The sequence below is a fragment of the Balaenoptera ricei genome, chromosome 7, assembly GCF_028023285.1.
Source record: "Balaenoptera ricei isolate mBalRic1 chromosome 7, mBalRic1.hap2, whole genome shotgun sequence".
Taxonomy (NCBI): Eukaryota; Metazoa; Chordata; class Mammalia; order Artiodactyla; family Balaenopteridae; genus Balaenoptera; species Balaenoptera ricei.
The window spans coordinates 78,764,379-78,778,433 of record NC_082645.1 but is presented as its reverse complement, the minus strand read 5'-3'; the positions used below and the strand labels follow the sequence as shown (position 1 = coordinate 78,778,433).

General features: G+C 39.2%; 1 protein-coding gene across 1 annotated transcript in view; it reads left to right on the top strand.

Moving 5' to 3' along the window:
• Positions 1-2,000, top strand: part of TMEFF2 (transmembrane protein with EGF like and two follistatin like domains 2) — a 250,317-nt gene extending 248,317 nt beyond the window's left edge. The window contains exon 10 of the mRNA XM_059927310.1: positions 1,751-2,000. Within this exon, the coding sequence (XP_059783293.1) occupies positions 1,751-1,847 (97 nt within the window). The 3' untranslated portion in view covers positions 1,848-2,000. The remainder of the gene's footprint in view (positions 1-1,750) is intronic.
• The last annotated feature ends 12,055 nt before the right edge of the window (positions 2,001-14,055 follow it).

Sequence of the window (14,055 nt, the reverse complement as noted above, 5' to 3'; positions counted from 1 at the left end):
ACACACACACACCAATACATATACATTTGGTAACATTATGAAGGAACAATTATCCCCATTTTCAAGATAGGGACTCTGAGGTATGAGAAGTCAGCAAATTGCTGGGTATACACAGCTGAGCAATAAGGGCAGAAATGGAATCTAGGCTGCCTAGTATGAGAGCCTGTGCACTTAACCACCAGTCATACTGCCCCTTGGCTGGTCAAGATGTCTGTATTCTGATGCTCAAGACAACCTAACTGAGCTCCAAATTAGGCAAGCCATTTTTTTAAGACATACGGCTGTTTTCATTTTCCATGTAAAAACAAAACAAAACAAAACCTATCTTCTGTTTACTTTTGAGGAGGAGAAATAGCACATGAACTAAACTGGCATTATTGTAATGCATTTTATAAAACTCTCCTAGGCAATCCAAGCTTTCCAAAATCCAAGAGTCATACTAGTCAATAAACTACACTATTCTCAGTATGGATTCATTTCATTCACTTGAAAACATTCTGCACAAAAACCAGACTTTCCAGCTAGGCCATCCTCCCCTCTAACCCTTCCTGCCCAAACCCTCTCTTCCTGGTGACCTGGCCACACTCGTCCGTCAAGACCTTTTCCAAAACATCTAGTTGCTAAAAGATTTACAAAATTTCACGAAGCAGAGGTCCCCTCATTCTCTTCAATTTTCTTTTAATCTCATTGTCACCTGGTCTCTCCTCTTTTCTACCTCTCTTTTCTTTCTCTTCTCCTCTTCCCACTTTCTTTCTTTTCCTAATTCTTTCCCCTTGTTTTTACTACTTTAGTCAAATATCTGTCCTTCTCCTGAATAAACATGTGTCATAAAGAATACAGACATCTAGAGACATGTTCTGAAATGAAGAGAGTTGCCCTGCTGAGAAGATGTATTTTCAGTCTTTTATCTCCAGCTCCCACTTGCTGGGAATGTGACTTCCAGCTCCATGTTCATTTTGACAGATCTACCCCAAAAAAACCCATATATGTATATACTATATACATTTACTCACATATGAACATATATATGAATATATATTTTCTGACACCCCCAGCTTATTATAATAGGATTTTATATGAACTTTATATTGTTATTTTTATTTGTATTGTCAAAGCATTATTTTATTATAAGAGAAAAGCTACTAGATCAGAGCTTTTCAGATAATTTGACTGAGTCTTAGCTTTTTATAGAAGCTAAATAATTGGTACCAATTTATGTCTCTAGCTTATAACATTAATATACAAAATGATATTAGGCTGAACCAAAACAATATCCCTTTTCATTACATATCCCATATTAACAGTTGGCTCACTCTCTGGTTTGATAGGATTTAAACTTGTAGCACTGAAATGCCAATATAACATTCATCCTTGGGACATTTAAAGTATCAAGTTGTTGAAGACCTTTAACATGAGATTAGATGAGCTCACACTTGCTTGATTGCATTGTGCTGAGTCATTGTTTGAGCCCTGATGAGTAAGCTGTTGAGGACTAGGTAAATTTATTCCTCTTCAACTTCCACCTCTGTTCTTCAGTTCTCCTCAACAGATGCTTAAAGACAACTGCAAGGAGAAGCAAAAACAAAAACAAAAACCTCTTCCAACATAATTCCAGCTTCTGCTAATAATAAATTCTTTCGTCTGAAATATTTTAATAATTTGCTTAATCCACAACTTCACTCTGTGATTGTGGGACCAGACTTTAGGTAATAGCACTGGACTAAGATCTGTAAACTTTCCAACCTTCTAGGAAATGCCCCAGAAGCAACAGAATTCACAGACAGAAGCAAAATACAGGGCACTACAGTTCAGACAACACAACAAGAGCGTCCACGAGGTTAATCTAAAGGGAGCATGTTGCACAGTGGCCGGACTACCAAGAGCTTGGACTACACAATACAGTATTATAGACAAAAGAATAAGATGAGATCTACACATGTTGCCTTGCATTTGTGGTAATCTACACCAATGAAAACATGTACTACAGCTATATTTGATTATGTATGGATATATTTGAAATAGTATACATTGTCTTGATGTTTTTTCTGTAATGTAAATAAACTATTTATATCACACAATATAGTTTTTTCTTTCCCATGTATTTGTTATATATAATAAATACTCAGTGATGAGAAAAAATTTGGCGTTCTTAAATTTGCGGTATCTCCTAACTGTAAATATAATCAAGCTAGTACAATCTGTACAAGTACCAGTATTTTATCTTTCTCCACATCTTGAGACAGAGCATTAGTTTATACAGGACTCAGTGGCTAGGTTTTGAGTGATTCCAAGATCAAGGGAAATGATGGTTATTGGAAAAAAGAAAAAATAGTTTACTTTCTATCGAGTGAGGAAAAAATATTTCAGATCTTTGAATCATCTCTATTTTATCAGCTTTCTTCCCTGGTCTTCCATTTTCATCCCCAGAGCAGAAAAATCTCTGGCATATAAATTAAATCAAAGAAGAGGGGGAGGGAAAGTGCTTTATAACTCATAAAGGAGAGGGAAAGAAGATATTGGTTTTTATTTGGGAAACATTTTAGAATCTCCCAGTTAAGTGCATATATCTGAAAGGTCCTGAACAAGCTACATATTAGGAATACACAGAGCACAAAATCTATTCCATTTAGGTGAGTGGAATTAACAACTAGGAAGAAATTCTAATAACATCATTAAATGTGTAACACCAAATCATGAATTCTCAGAAGCACCTTGCTATATTTACAGTATATGGTTCTTTAAAAAGAAATTAGAATCACAACCAAATACCTCATGAATAACTTCATGGCTAACGCAGCACCATTATTTGAAATGGAACTAAGGTGATAATATTTCATGAAATGTGCTTTATATATATGATAAGAATGAAAATTAATCCCATAGCATATGAAAGACCTTGGTGGGAAATCGATATAGATTTATGAGCACACAAATATGTATGACCACTTTGGAAAAAAATAAACTGTAAAAATTCTCAAAGAATAAGATGAAAGTAACAAATCAAATAATTGCCTTATTATCATTTAGTCCTTCATAGCTTTCTGTGGCTAACAGAGTAAATCTAAATAAAACTTTCTTTGTCTCCTTCAAATGTCCTCTGCACGTACTGAAAGGAGTGACACTTCTGTGTCCACAAAAAAAAAAAAGGACAAATGTCAAACCAACACTTTCTGAATAGAAAATATTCAGTGAAAAATAAGTTTCCTGAAGTGATATTTAAGATATTTGTTAAGACATTTTTTAAAAGGTGACAATCTAAATAGTATTTAGGACTCCGTGAAAAATCTGGTTTTCTAGGTTAGTCATCACTTTGAAAAGTGTGAATCTATAAGCATAACCGTCACTCAAGTGTTTCCATAAATTGGTCGTAGGCTACTTGTACAAACAAACTCTATTTAAACTTCCACATGGAATTTTAGTTTGGTTACCAGGTGCAGAGATGTAACTAGCCCTGATCTCCTTTGTGTAAGACAGGAGTCGTGGCAAACAAACCTTGCCTTCTCCTAAAGAAAGAACAAAAATACAACATGACAGGGCTTAGTAGAGTTAGAAAGAAACAACAATTCCACTGACTTTTAGTTGTAAGAGTAGGAAATGGCTTGCTTCATTAAATATTGATACATTACTTTGTGTGAATTTTTATCAAAGGATCATAAACCTAAGTGTTGGAAAAGTCCTTGGAGTTAATAATACAGTACGTTCCTATTCACCTCTATGCTCACCCAACCCATGAAAGAATCCCTTTTAAAAGATGCATAACAAATCTTTGCTGTACAGTAGAAAGTAACACAACATTGTAAAGCAACTATAGTCCAATAAAAATTTTTTTTAAAAAGATGCATAACAAATCTTAAGTGAGTGCATACTATGTGCCAGCCACTATTCAAGGTCCTAGGGAAACACAACTAAAACATGACCTCTACTCTAAAGGAACTCACAATCTTGTCCTAACATAATCATCTACCCTCTACTTGCATATATCTATCACTTGGAATTTTATTCTTCGTCAATTCTAATTTTGAAACCATTTTTTTTTCATATTGAGTTGAAATTTACTTCTCTATGGTTTCCACCCATGGCTTCTATTTTTCCTCTCTGGAGCAAAGGAATAATGACTTACATGTTTAAAAATATTAGGACAGATACTATGTTTTCCCACTCACTTGTGCAAGTATTTTCTCACTCTTTGCAAGTATTTTCTTCTCCAGGTGAAATATCCTTAATGTCTTCATCTGATATTCATGTGATATGGTTTCCACTTTCCCCTAACACCTGCATCATCCTTCCTTGGACAGACTCTACTTTGTCACTATATATCTTAAGTGTAGAGCTCATAATTGCACCGTCTGCTACAGTTGTGGTCTGACAAGCACAGAATATAGTAGAACTTGTAGAAAGCAAATTTAACTGAGAGCCATGATCTCTAAATTCAAGTCCTACTTTGATCACAAATTTGGCGTGGAACCATGAGCAAGTCATCTCACATCTCAGGTCTCAATTTCCTCATCACTTCTAATCTCTGTAATTCCAAGATTCTAGATATTCAGAAATCAGGCACTATACTTTTATTATTACTACCTAAGACCACCTTAGCTATTTTTGCTGCTCAACTTAAATTCAAAACTCTTTTTAAATAAACTGCTATTAAGCCATGTCATTCACTCATTCGTTCATTCATCACTCATTTATTCATTATCCATTTATTATACATTATACATGTACTGAGGGCCACCAATTACCAGCACCATACTAAGCTATAAGACAAGGATAAATAAGGCAGAGTCCCTGCCTGAAAGGGATGAGATCATCCTGGTCCTTGCATCAAAATCTCACAGCCCCATTGGCGAGACTGGGAAGCAAATAGTAAATTATAAAGAATGTAACAAAGGCTACGATAACGTTCAGTTCAGAGTGCTTGGGGACCCTCCAGGAGGAATCTCCAGGCTGAGTAATGTGCTTCTTCACAGGATGTGAGACACACAGGATGACTTCAGCATTGTCCACACAAACCCTGACTTCTTGCTTCTGAGATTTTATCTACTTCTCCTACTCTCTTCATGCCCTTCTTCTCTCCATAATACACAGAGCAAGTAACAGCTTATCAGTGAGGCCTCCTTGACCCCCTTGGCTGTTTTCCTAATCCTGCCATGGTACTTTCCATGTTATTCCTTAATTGTCCATGCAAGTCTGTCTTTCCCTTAGTCTGGGAGCAAGAAGGCAGAAAATCAGTGCCTTGCCAATTGTTTCCATTTATTCAATAAACATTTATTGGGTGCCTATGCCATACCAGACACGATTCTAGGTGCTGTTATGTAGCAATGAAGTGGAGAGATCTCTACCCTCAGGCTCACATCCTAGCAAAAGAAGTGGGGCTTCCCTGGTGGCGCAGTGGTTGAGAATCTGCCTGCCAATGCAGGGGACACGGGTCTGGGAAGATCCCACATGCCACGGAGCAACTGGGCCCGTGAGCCACAATTACTGAGCCTGCGCGTCTGGAGCCTGTGCTCCGCAACAAGAGAGGCCGCGACGGTGAGAGGCCCGCGCACCGCGCGATGAAGAGTGGTCCCCACTTGCTGCAACTAGAGAAAGCCCTCGCACAGAAACGAAGACTCAACACAGTCATAAATAAATAAATAAATAAATAAAAGAACGTGAATTTCTTTAAAAAAAAAAAAGCAAACTGGGCTATTCATTTCAGTAACAGTCAAGTGGTCTTAGTTTGCATTCAATTTCCAATCAGTTTCTCAATCTATTTCATAAAAAAAAAAAAAAAAGAAGTGGAGGTGAGGGTTAACCAAACAATAGACAGCAACAACAAAAGCTAGAAAGTTTTAAGCTCTATTCAAAAAATTAAAAATAGAATGAGGTGATTCAGGGTGACTGGGTTTGGTGGGGACTGGGTCCCTCCAAAGAGAGTGTAGTACTTAAAACTTGGCCTCTGAAGCCAGACAGAAATGGGTCCCAGTCTAAGCTCCACTTGACTAACTACTTAACCTTGGGCAAACTGCCTAATTTCTTTATGCCTCGTATTTAAAAATCAAGAGAAAAATGCTTCCCACACTCAATATGACTGTTATGAGAGATAAGCAAGACAATCCATGTTCTGCTTAGAACAAGGACATGCACAGAGTGGACTTTCCATATGTGGAAATTATTTTTTAGGAATATAATAAATATTTGTTGTAAAAGTAATTAAGAAGAAGAAACGATATGTCATCAGTTAAATAAAGCATAATGGGAGTCATATGGTTAGAGTTAGAAGGAACCACGCAGTCAAGCTCACTCAAAGGAGCGTTTCTTGTCTCTTCGGGGACAAGAGAGCTGTTTCTGGGAAAATAAGACAATATAAGTTAAGAAAAAAATACCACTCCTATTATTTCTTTTTTCAAATGGGTCCACCGGCATCGTGTCTGAACAAGAGGAGTGATCATTCTTTCATTTTAAAAGAGGTGTATCCTGATAAAGCACATAGCGTTAAACCTCTCGTGTGTTTCCAGGCACAAGATGAGTGAGTCAATATTGCAGTGACTTTGCAAGGCCAAATTCTTTACTTTCATGAATCCTTGAGGAAAAGTCAGTATAGACTATTGAAATATGACAGAGATTATCTCAAAGTCACGTTAGACTCTCTACTAATGTTTATCTTCAGATGCTACTTCCCTTTTCCAAAGTCATGCAGCACCTGAACCAGCTGTTTCTGTTCCTAGTTACAGTAGACATTTCACTTACATAATTAATCATCTGGATATCAATCACAAAAACCTTTTCATTGAATTAACTGATATCTTTATATGTAGTAGACATTTCACTTACATAATTAATCATCTGGATATCAGTCACAAAAACCTTTTCATTGAATTAACTGATATCTTTATGTGAGCATCCATATTACATGAAGGATGAAGGATTATATAAGGTAATGGTATTGGTTTTTATAACTAATGCCTGAATATGCAAATGAGTAAGGCCCTTTGAAATCAACATCAGGAAGGCGGGGATGATGTGCAGCCCACCTGGTCAGAGTCAGGCCTCCTTCCAGCCTCACTCTGGACAAAAATCTACGTTACTAGTCCACTTACTTTGGGAATGTAACCAAATTCAATCCAGCACAAGAACCTAATTCAGAGTTAATGAGAGCCCAAAATCAGGGATTATGGGAGAGAGGGGAAGAGAGGACAGGAGCAGTCCTGGTCCTCTATTCCTAGTGGTCCCATTGCCATTGCCGTACCTGCCAGTCTTCCTGATCCAACAGAGGCACACCCTCTACACAAGGCTTAGCCATAGTGGCCTCCGGAGGCAGTGGCTCTCAGGACCCATCCAGTCAAGCAGTCAACCCCTTCTGCAGGGCACACTTGGAGAGGGGTCTGTGCCCTTCCTCCCCGTGGGTGTCTCCCCTTGTCGGGCTTCCTCCCCTTCTCAAGATCCTAACCACCTTTTTCCTTCACCTCATGAAGCCTCCATCCTCTGTTAAAGCCCTTCTCTGCCACAATCCATGGACTTAGTCCTTGAAAACAAAGGCCTTTTTATGAGCCAGGCTATGAAAACAAAGCAGAGAGTAATGACCCAAATTGTCACCACAGTACAACAAATTATTAAGAAATATGTTACATGACTAGCACTTGGTTAACTAGCAAAATTAGAAAATATAGGTAAGTCAAACACAGAAATTAATCCCACCAACAAAAGATAAACACCATGGTGTTTATGTATGTCATTTCAGATAATTTCTGTGAGTATGGGTTGAGGTTTTTATAAGACAATAAAACATTTTTTAATAAACTGAATGCTCACTAAAGAATAAGCTACAGAGTTTCACAGTCATTTAAGCACGATTTATCAAACTACACACATATACGGTGTGGTTCTTGAGTAAGTTTCAATCTCTCTCAGCTGAGAATCAGTGAGGCCTTCGAAAAGTTTAGATGAGGATCTCTAAGCCATCCGTTTGCACGTTTATCTTTCTTTCCCCCCATAACACTAATTTCCCACCATCTCCCATACTACTTACCCTTGCTGTCTCAGTGCTCTCATACTACTGGCAAGCTATTCTCAGTCTCGTAGTCTGCAACTGTCCAAGGTGTACCCATAAAGCCTCATCGACAGAGCTTCTCCTTAATTGTCCCTGGGCCTAACTTGGATCTACTGAGATCTAGAGGTGCTAGAGCAGCTTTACCCTCCACTCACCATGAGGAAGTTTTGGTTCTCTTTTCACTCTGTGGAAGCCTCTCTCTGATTCCTAGTCTAGAGAAGGGTTTGACCATTTCACCATCATTTAGCTTCAAGGTGGTCATGCCAAAGCTGCCATTCCTACAACAGTTCACATTTCAGTTAAACTCAGCTCATGAGGGTGCTAACCTCTGAGCTGAGTCGTTTCCCAAACTGGGCTCTTCTTCCCTGCCTTGTATGTTGCGAGTAAAACGCTGCTCCCTGGCATTAATTGAGGCAATACATTTGGTTCACAACCAGCAGTTAGTATAAGTAGTCTAACATTAAATAACAATAATTAAGGTATGTACTTATTATTACTTTTATTAAAAAATAGATGCCCTGATTATACTGAAAGGTACTTGAACCAACTTTCAAACTTGAGCACAAGATAAAACTGAATAATTAAAGATAATATAAGAATATTATATCACTTAAAGGATATAATCGGTGCCACCCATCAAGTGAGCTGAAGTTAGCTACTATAAAAGAGCACTGAATTGTACTGGATGAACTAGTCCAGTAAAGGCAGTCTATTCTTCTAACAGGCTCTACTATGTGTTATGTCAAGGGGTCTCTTCACAAGAACACAGACAAAGAGAAAATGTTGTGGCCACTAGGGAACACACTTACCTCCTAACTAATTACTTGAAAAAAATTCTTAGCTAGAAGTTACCTCATCTGGTCACATCCATAACCTCTGGACCAACGGCATTTCAAGTAAGACACCCTCAGAGTGAGAAATAACGATATGGGGGAAGGGGAAGAAGAAAAGGAGCAAGAAAGAGCTGAGAGAGGAATCAAAGGCTGGGGGAAGGTGAGAGGGAGGGACACAGCCAACAACTGGATTGGGAGGAGGGGGGCAATTATGGGAAGCGGAATTTGAGAGATGGTTCGTTCAAATAGTCCTTCAGACAGGAGCACGTCTAAAGCATTTAAGCAGGATTGCAGGCATATGGGATGGCAGCAAGTAAGCAGCGGGCAGGAAGGTGGTGCTCCTGGGAAGGCCTCTTGCCCTGAAGTCTCAAAAGACCAACCTGCTGCGTGTACGGGGTTGGGAGGCCAGCAGCTGGCTTGGCAATCTGGGCAGAACGAGGCCAAGGCACTACTCCAAAGATGACTGTTCAGGCCTCCGGGTGAGGAGGAGAATGTGTTCAAAATAAAAGTTTTGTCATGTGCATATTTTCTTCCTCACAATTCTTGATCTCAAGATATGCAGATCAGATTCTTTATATTCTGCCGGACAACCTTGTCCCAAAGCTCTGGATCTGCTCTCTAGATAGAGAACAAAGGAACAGTTCACCCAGCGGCTACCCCTCCTTGTCGGGGCCGTGGAGGCGCTGTGGCCATCACACATGCAGGCTGCTGGATACTATCTGATCTGGGGTCATAAAGCCCTGAGCAACCTTAGAAAAGACGTGCTGAGAAGGGAAGCAGACCAGCCCCTGCTTACAGAAGACAGATCCATCTGTGGTCTGCCTGGGAAAATATGGGTCAGAACTGCCAAGCGGAGCAAACCATTGGAGAGCATTGTTTAGGTGTGAAAGGATGAGTAGAAAGAGAAAAATGACTGCTCTAGAAGTGGAGGTTAGGGAAGAATCTGGAAGGGAAGCCCCAGGGAAGCCCCACCTCTCAGCTCTTCTGAAGGCACGTGGATCCGTTCTTCACTGGACAGCACGAGCAGAGCCAGCGACGTGTAATTAAGCTCACAGACCAAAGTCTGGTGAACAGCCGGTGAGGTTGCCGACATCCCCCCAGAGGGCTGAGACTTCACTGCACCAGCATCCGCATAATAACATGATGTTTCTCTTTTAAATAAGATGTACACGAATGTTCACTTGTGCCCAATTACAGTAATGCATGATTTACATAAAATTAACTCTCCTGCTTAATTATAGTCATGCAGGGATTAGGAAGAAAAGGCTTTTACTTTGTAAACATTGTATGCTTTAACTCTTAGCCTCTCCGTGAAATATGACTGGCCCAATCGCAAATGAAGACAAGTCCCTTCGTCACTGGGGTTTACCAAACGTTGTCTTTCTGTCTGTGAGGATTATGTGTAAACTGAGTCACCAGAGTCTCGATCCAGTTAGAGCAGAGATCCAATTCTTCCACAATGTGAATGTATAAACTGGAGTGCTCTGTAGCAAGGAGCTAGGGTTTAGAAGTTTTGTATCCAGTGTGGAATTTAAACCGTCTGGGTAAGAAATCTGCAAAGGGCAAGAGAACGAGTCTCTAGTTTTCCAGAAGCGGCGAGGAAAACGTTTTCTTCAAAGGGCGATCCAAAGCTGCTTTGACAACAAAATGATTAAAGGCTGCCTCTTCTCTCATCCTACATCTGTCACTTTTCTGCATTCCTTTTTGCCACAAACATGAACACAATTTTTCTCTGAATAAGACTTCAGATTGCACATTAACGGGGAATTAAAAGTGAAGTTCAGTGCAACCCACACCAAAAGCATTTTTTTTCCCCAGTCTCTGCCAGACCCGGTACCAGAAAACTAGAATAGAAGACAAGTCATTGAGCTGGCACAGTAAGAAAATGATTGAAGGCAACAGGGATTGAAGTTTCATCGTTATCAGTTCAGTGAAGACGAGGCAATGCTTCTCTGAAAAGCTGCACAAAAATACCTCAAGGGGCCAAATGCTCACCGCACTGCCTGACCACAAAAGATGGCAATTTCCTTTTGCCACCTTGTCAACTCTCTTTTCACCTGGTACACAAAGGACCGGATACCATAAGAAAGGGATTTGAAGTGAAAAAGAGAGACAAGATAACCTGCGAGCTCCTAAGAAAACGCATGGAAGAGCAAGATCTTATAGTCAGAGCAGATGGCATTTGCCAGGAAAGGACTGTAAACTGAAATTAGGCAAATTGGTCCTTATTTTCAGAAAACTGAAAAACAGAGAAACACATTCCTAATTCAGGGCCTGAGTTAATTTCTTTAGCAATACCTTTAAATACTATGCATAATAAACTGGATACCTGTAGCATACCAAGGACTTGTATAAGAGGCTCATTAACCAAAAATTACATTTAATATGTGAGATCTCATGGTACACTGTACAAAATTATTTTACTTCATAATCCTTCCTTGTTTATTCTGCAACAAAATATAAAGCAGTGAGAACTTCTTCAAGTCCTGGAATCCAGAAGGGCTTCTGTGGGGGAGATTTTCAAAGACATCCTTGGAGAGGCTAGAGATAGTATACAGCCACTAGTAATTTGGGGGGAAAATTGGTCCAGTCATCTGTGTTTTGTTTCCTTCTTTCCATCAGTGCAAATATTTCTGTCAGGATCTGAGGCTTTAGAGAGATTAAGTTGTTGATTTTTTTTTCCTTCTTTGAAATGAAGGTCTTTCTGTTCTCTTGTGTTACCATCTCCCTGGCACTGGCTGCTTCACATTGTGCCTGATGCTATAAGACATTCTCACTTTAAAATGCATGAATCAACCTTGAATTTTCCATCCTCTGATCCTTCATCGAGTTGCTGTTTCACAGTATGAAAAATCCTCAAAAGCTATGACTTGAACAGTGGCCATACTCACAGGAACACCATGCCAGATTTGATCCTGAATACACAAAATCAAAACTCCTTCCATTTCAGCCAAAACCCTTTGTTTGACCTGATAGTAATGGAATGAAACTGTCCTTAAAAGACTTTTTTTTCTAGCTATGTCTGAGGCCTTTTAAGAATTGGTACTATGATTTATTGATTGTGATAATGTATGACATACATAAAATTACAATTTATGACTAAGTATAGAAACAAAACCTGCTTTATTGATGTGTTACTCATCTTTTATAGGAGAGGAATTGTTTTGGGCACTTTATGAATACTATTTTACTTATGTATTACAAGGAGCCTCTGAAACATAATATTACTGCACCATTTTTATGACGAAGTAACTGTAAAGTAACAACTGCAAAGTTGTTAATATCTTGGCCAAGGTCACAGAGCCAGGAAGAGCCACAGTCACAATCTGAACCCAGATCAAACCAAAATCCATTCTGCTCCACGAGAGCATGCTGTTTCCATTACTGTTTGTTTTATAGTACTATCATGTCAGAAGTCTTGCATCATTCAAATTTACCTGCTGGCCAAACGCTTGTTTCAATAATGCTGCCATTGTTCCAATTATTCTGATTTTTTGCTATTGAAATTATACTCAGAGACAACTTATGAACCACACCAGAACACCTGTTTCAATATAAGGATGCTGTCTTTGTGTTCCTACCTTTCTCTCCTTTCTCCTCTCCTCTTCTCTCTTCCAGTTTTAGGGACCTCAGCTAGCCACACAGCTCTTTCTGCTTAGAGTTATAGGTGCCACAGGAAAGAATTAAACAAGATAATTTCAGATTTTTATAAATGATATTGTATCAGATATTATCTTGTTCATGTATATGTTTACTTGGTTTTCTATCTCTTTTAAATCTCTGGTCCCTCTAACCCCAAGGAATGTTGGGCTTCATGAGATCAAGAAGCCTGTCTTGTTCGTATGACCCCAGTGCTTAGTACAGTTCTTAGAACATTGTAGATGCTCAATTAATACTTGTTGAACAAATGAATGAATGAATGAAATTAAAGGCTTCTCTGAGCTTGGGCCAACCTACCTGAAATAACTGGCTATGTAAGTCAGAAACATAACTATGCTGCTATGGCATAAATCAGTAGAAGCTGAATAAGACATGTTCAGTTTGAAAGTTACTAGGCTCTGAAAGAGGCCCCAAAAGTCTAAGTTGATAGTACAGAGGCTGCTAAGAGGGCCTTGGAGTCTTTTTTTTCCTTTTCCCTTTTTCCCTTCTAACCTTCCATAAGCCATACCAGCTTCCAGGCAGCACCCTGCTGGGGCAAAGGGTAGTATGGAGCTGGTGTGCTATAAACTGTAGTCATTACAACACGTCAGCAGCCCCCCAGCTGAGATCTTTAACTCATTGCTAGGAGAGCTTTCAAGGACATCCATTTTCAGGAAGGTTTAGGAGCATTAAATGCCTTTCACAAGCCATCAGGCTTTTTAACTCATGTGAGTCTGACACTTATTGGGTGCATTTTATCTCACAATCAATTTAATTAGGAGCTGTCGGATTAAAAATGATTTGTTGCTTCTGAAAGACACTTGAACTCTAACATTCATTTGTAAAGCTGTTCGCTTTCCCTGTCTCTCATTCTGTCCTCTCAATACCTAGTACAAAGCAGCATGAGGGGGACAACACTGCGGCCACCTTGACTGCCAAATAAAGGTGCATAATAAAGCTCACTTAGGAAAATAAGTAAATGCTAATAATTGGAATCTTGAGGTGGCATATATATACCCTTTGGATAGTCAGGACGGAACCATGTCCTTGTCTTATTTCTTATTCATATCACTTATTTATGACCTTTCTCAAAGGAGGTAAAGTTTTTAAGCGGCTCTGCATGGCAGAGATCAAAATAGTCAAAAGGTGAACTGATATGTAAGATAAAACTCAAACACAAATCTAGGCAGGAATAAAGGAACAAGGGGCACCTCGTCTGATTTCATTTGTTCAAGACACAGGTCCCAATTCTATCATTAGCCATTCATGTGAAGGTACGCAAGTAAAAAAGAAAAATGTTAGCTACCTAAGAACAGTACTTCCAAAGCTACCGAGGTAGAAACTGTAAAATGAACCTTGCTTTCCATGAGGTCAGCTATAAATGAAAGAGATGTATTCCAAACAAATTACCACCAGCAAAGGCAAATAGAGAGCCCTTTCTGGTGAGGAAAGCGAGTACCTTTGGATTTCACCTGCCAAGCTTTGTCATATGGAAAAGTTGAGAGTGAGGAGAGGAAAAACCATTTGAAATGACCTAATTCTAAGGATCTATAT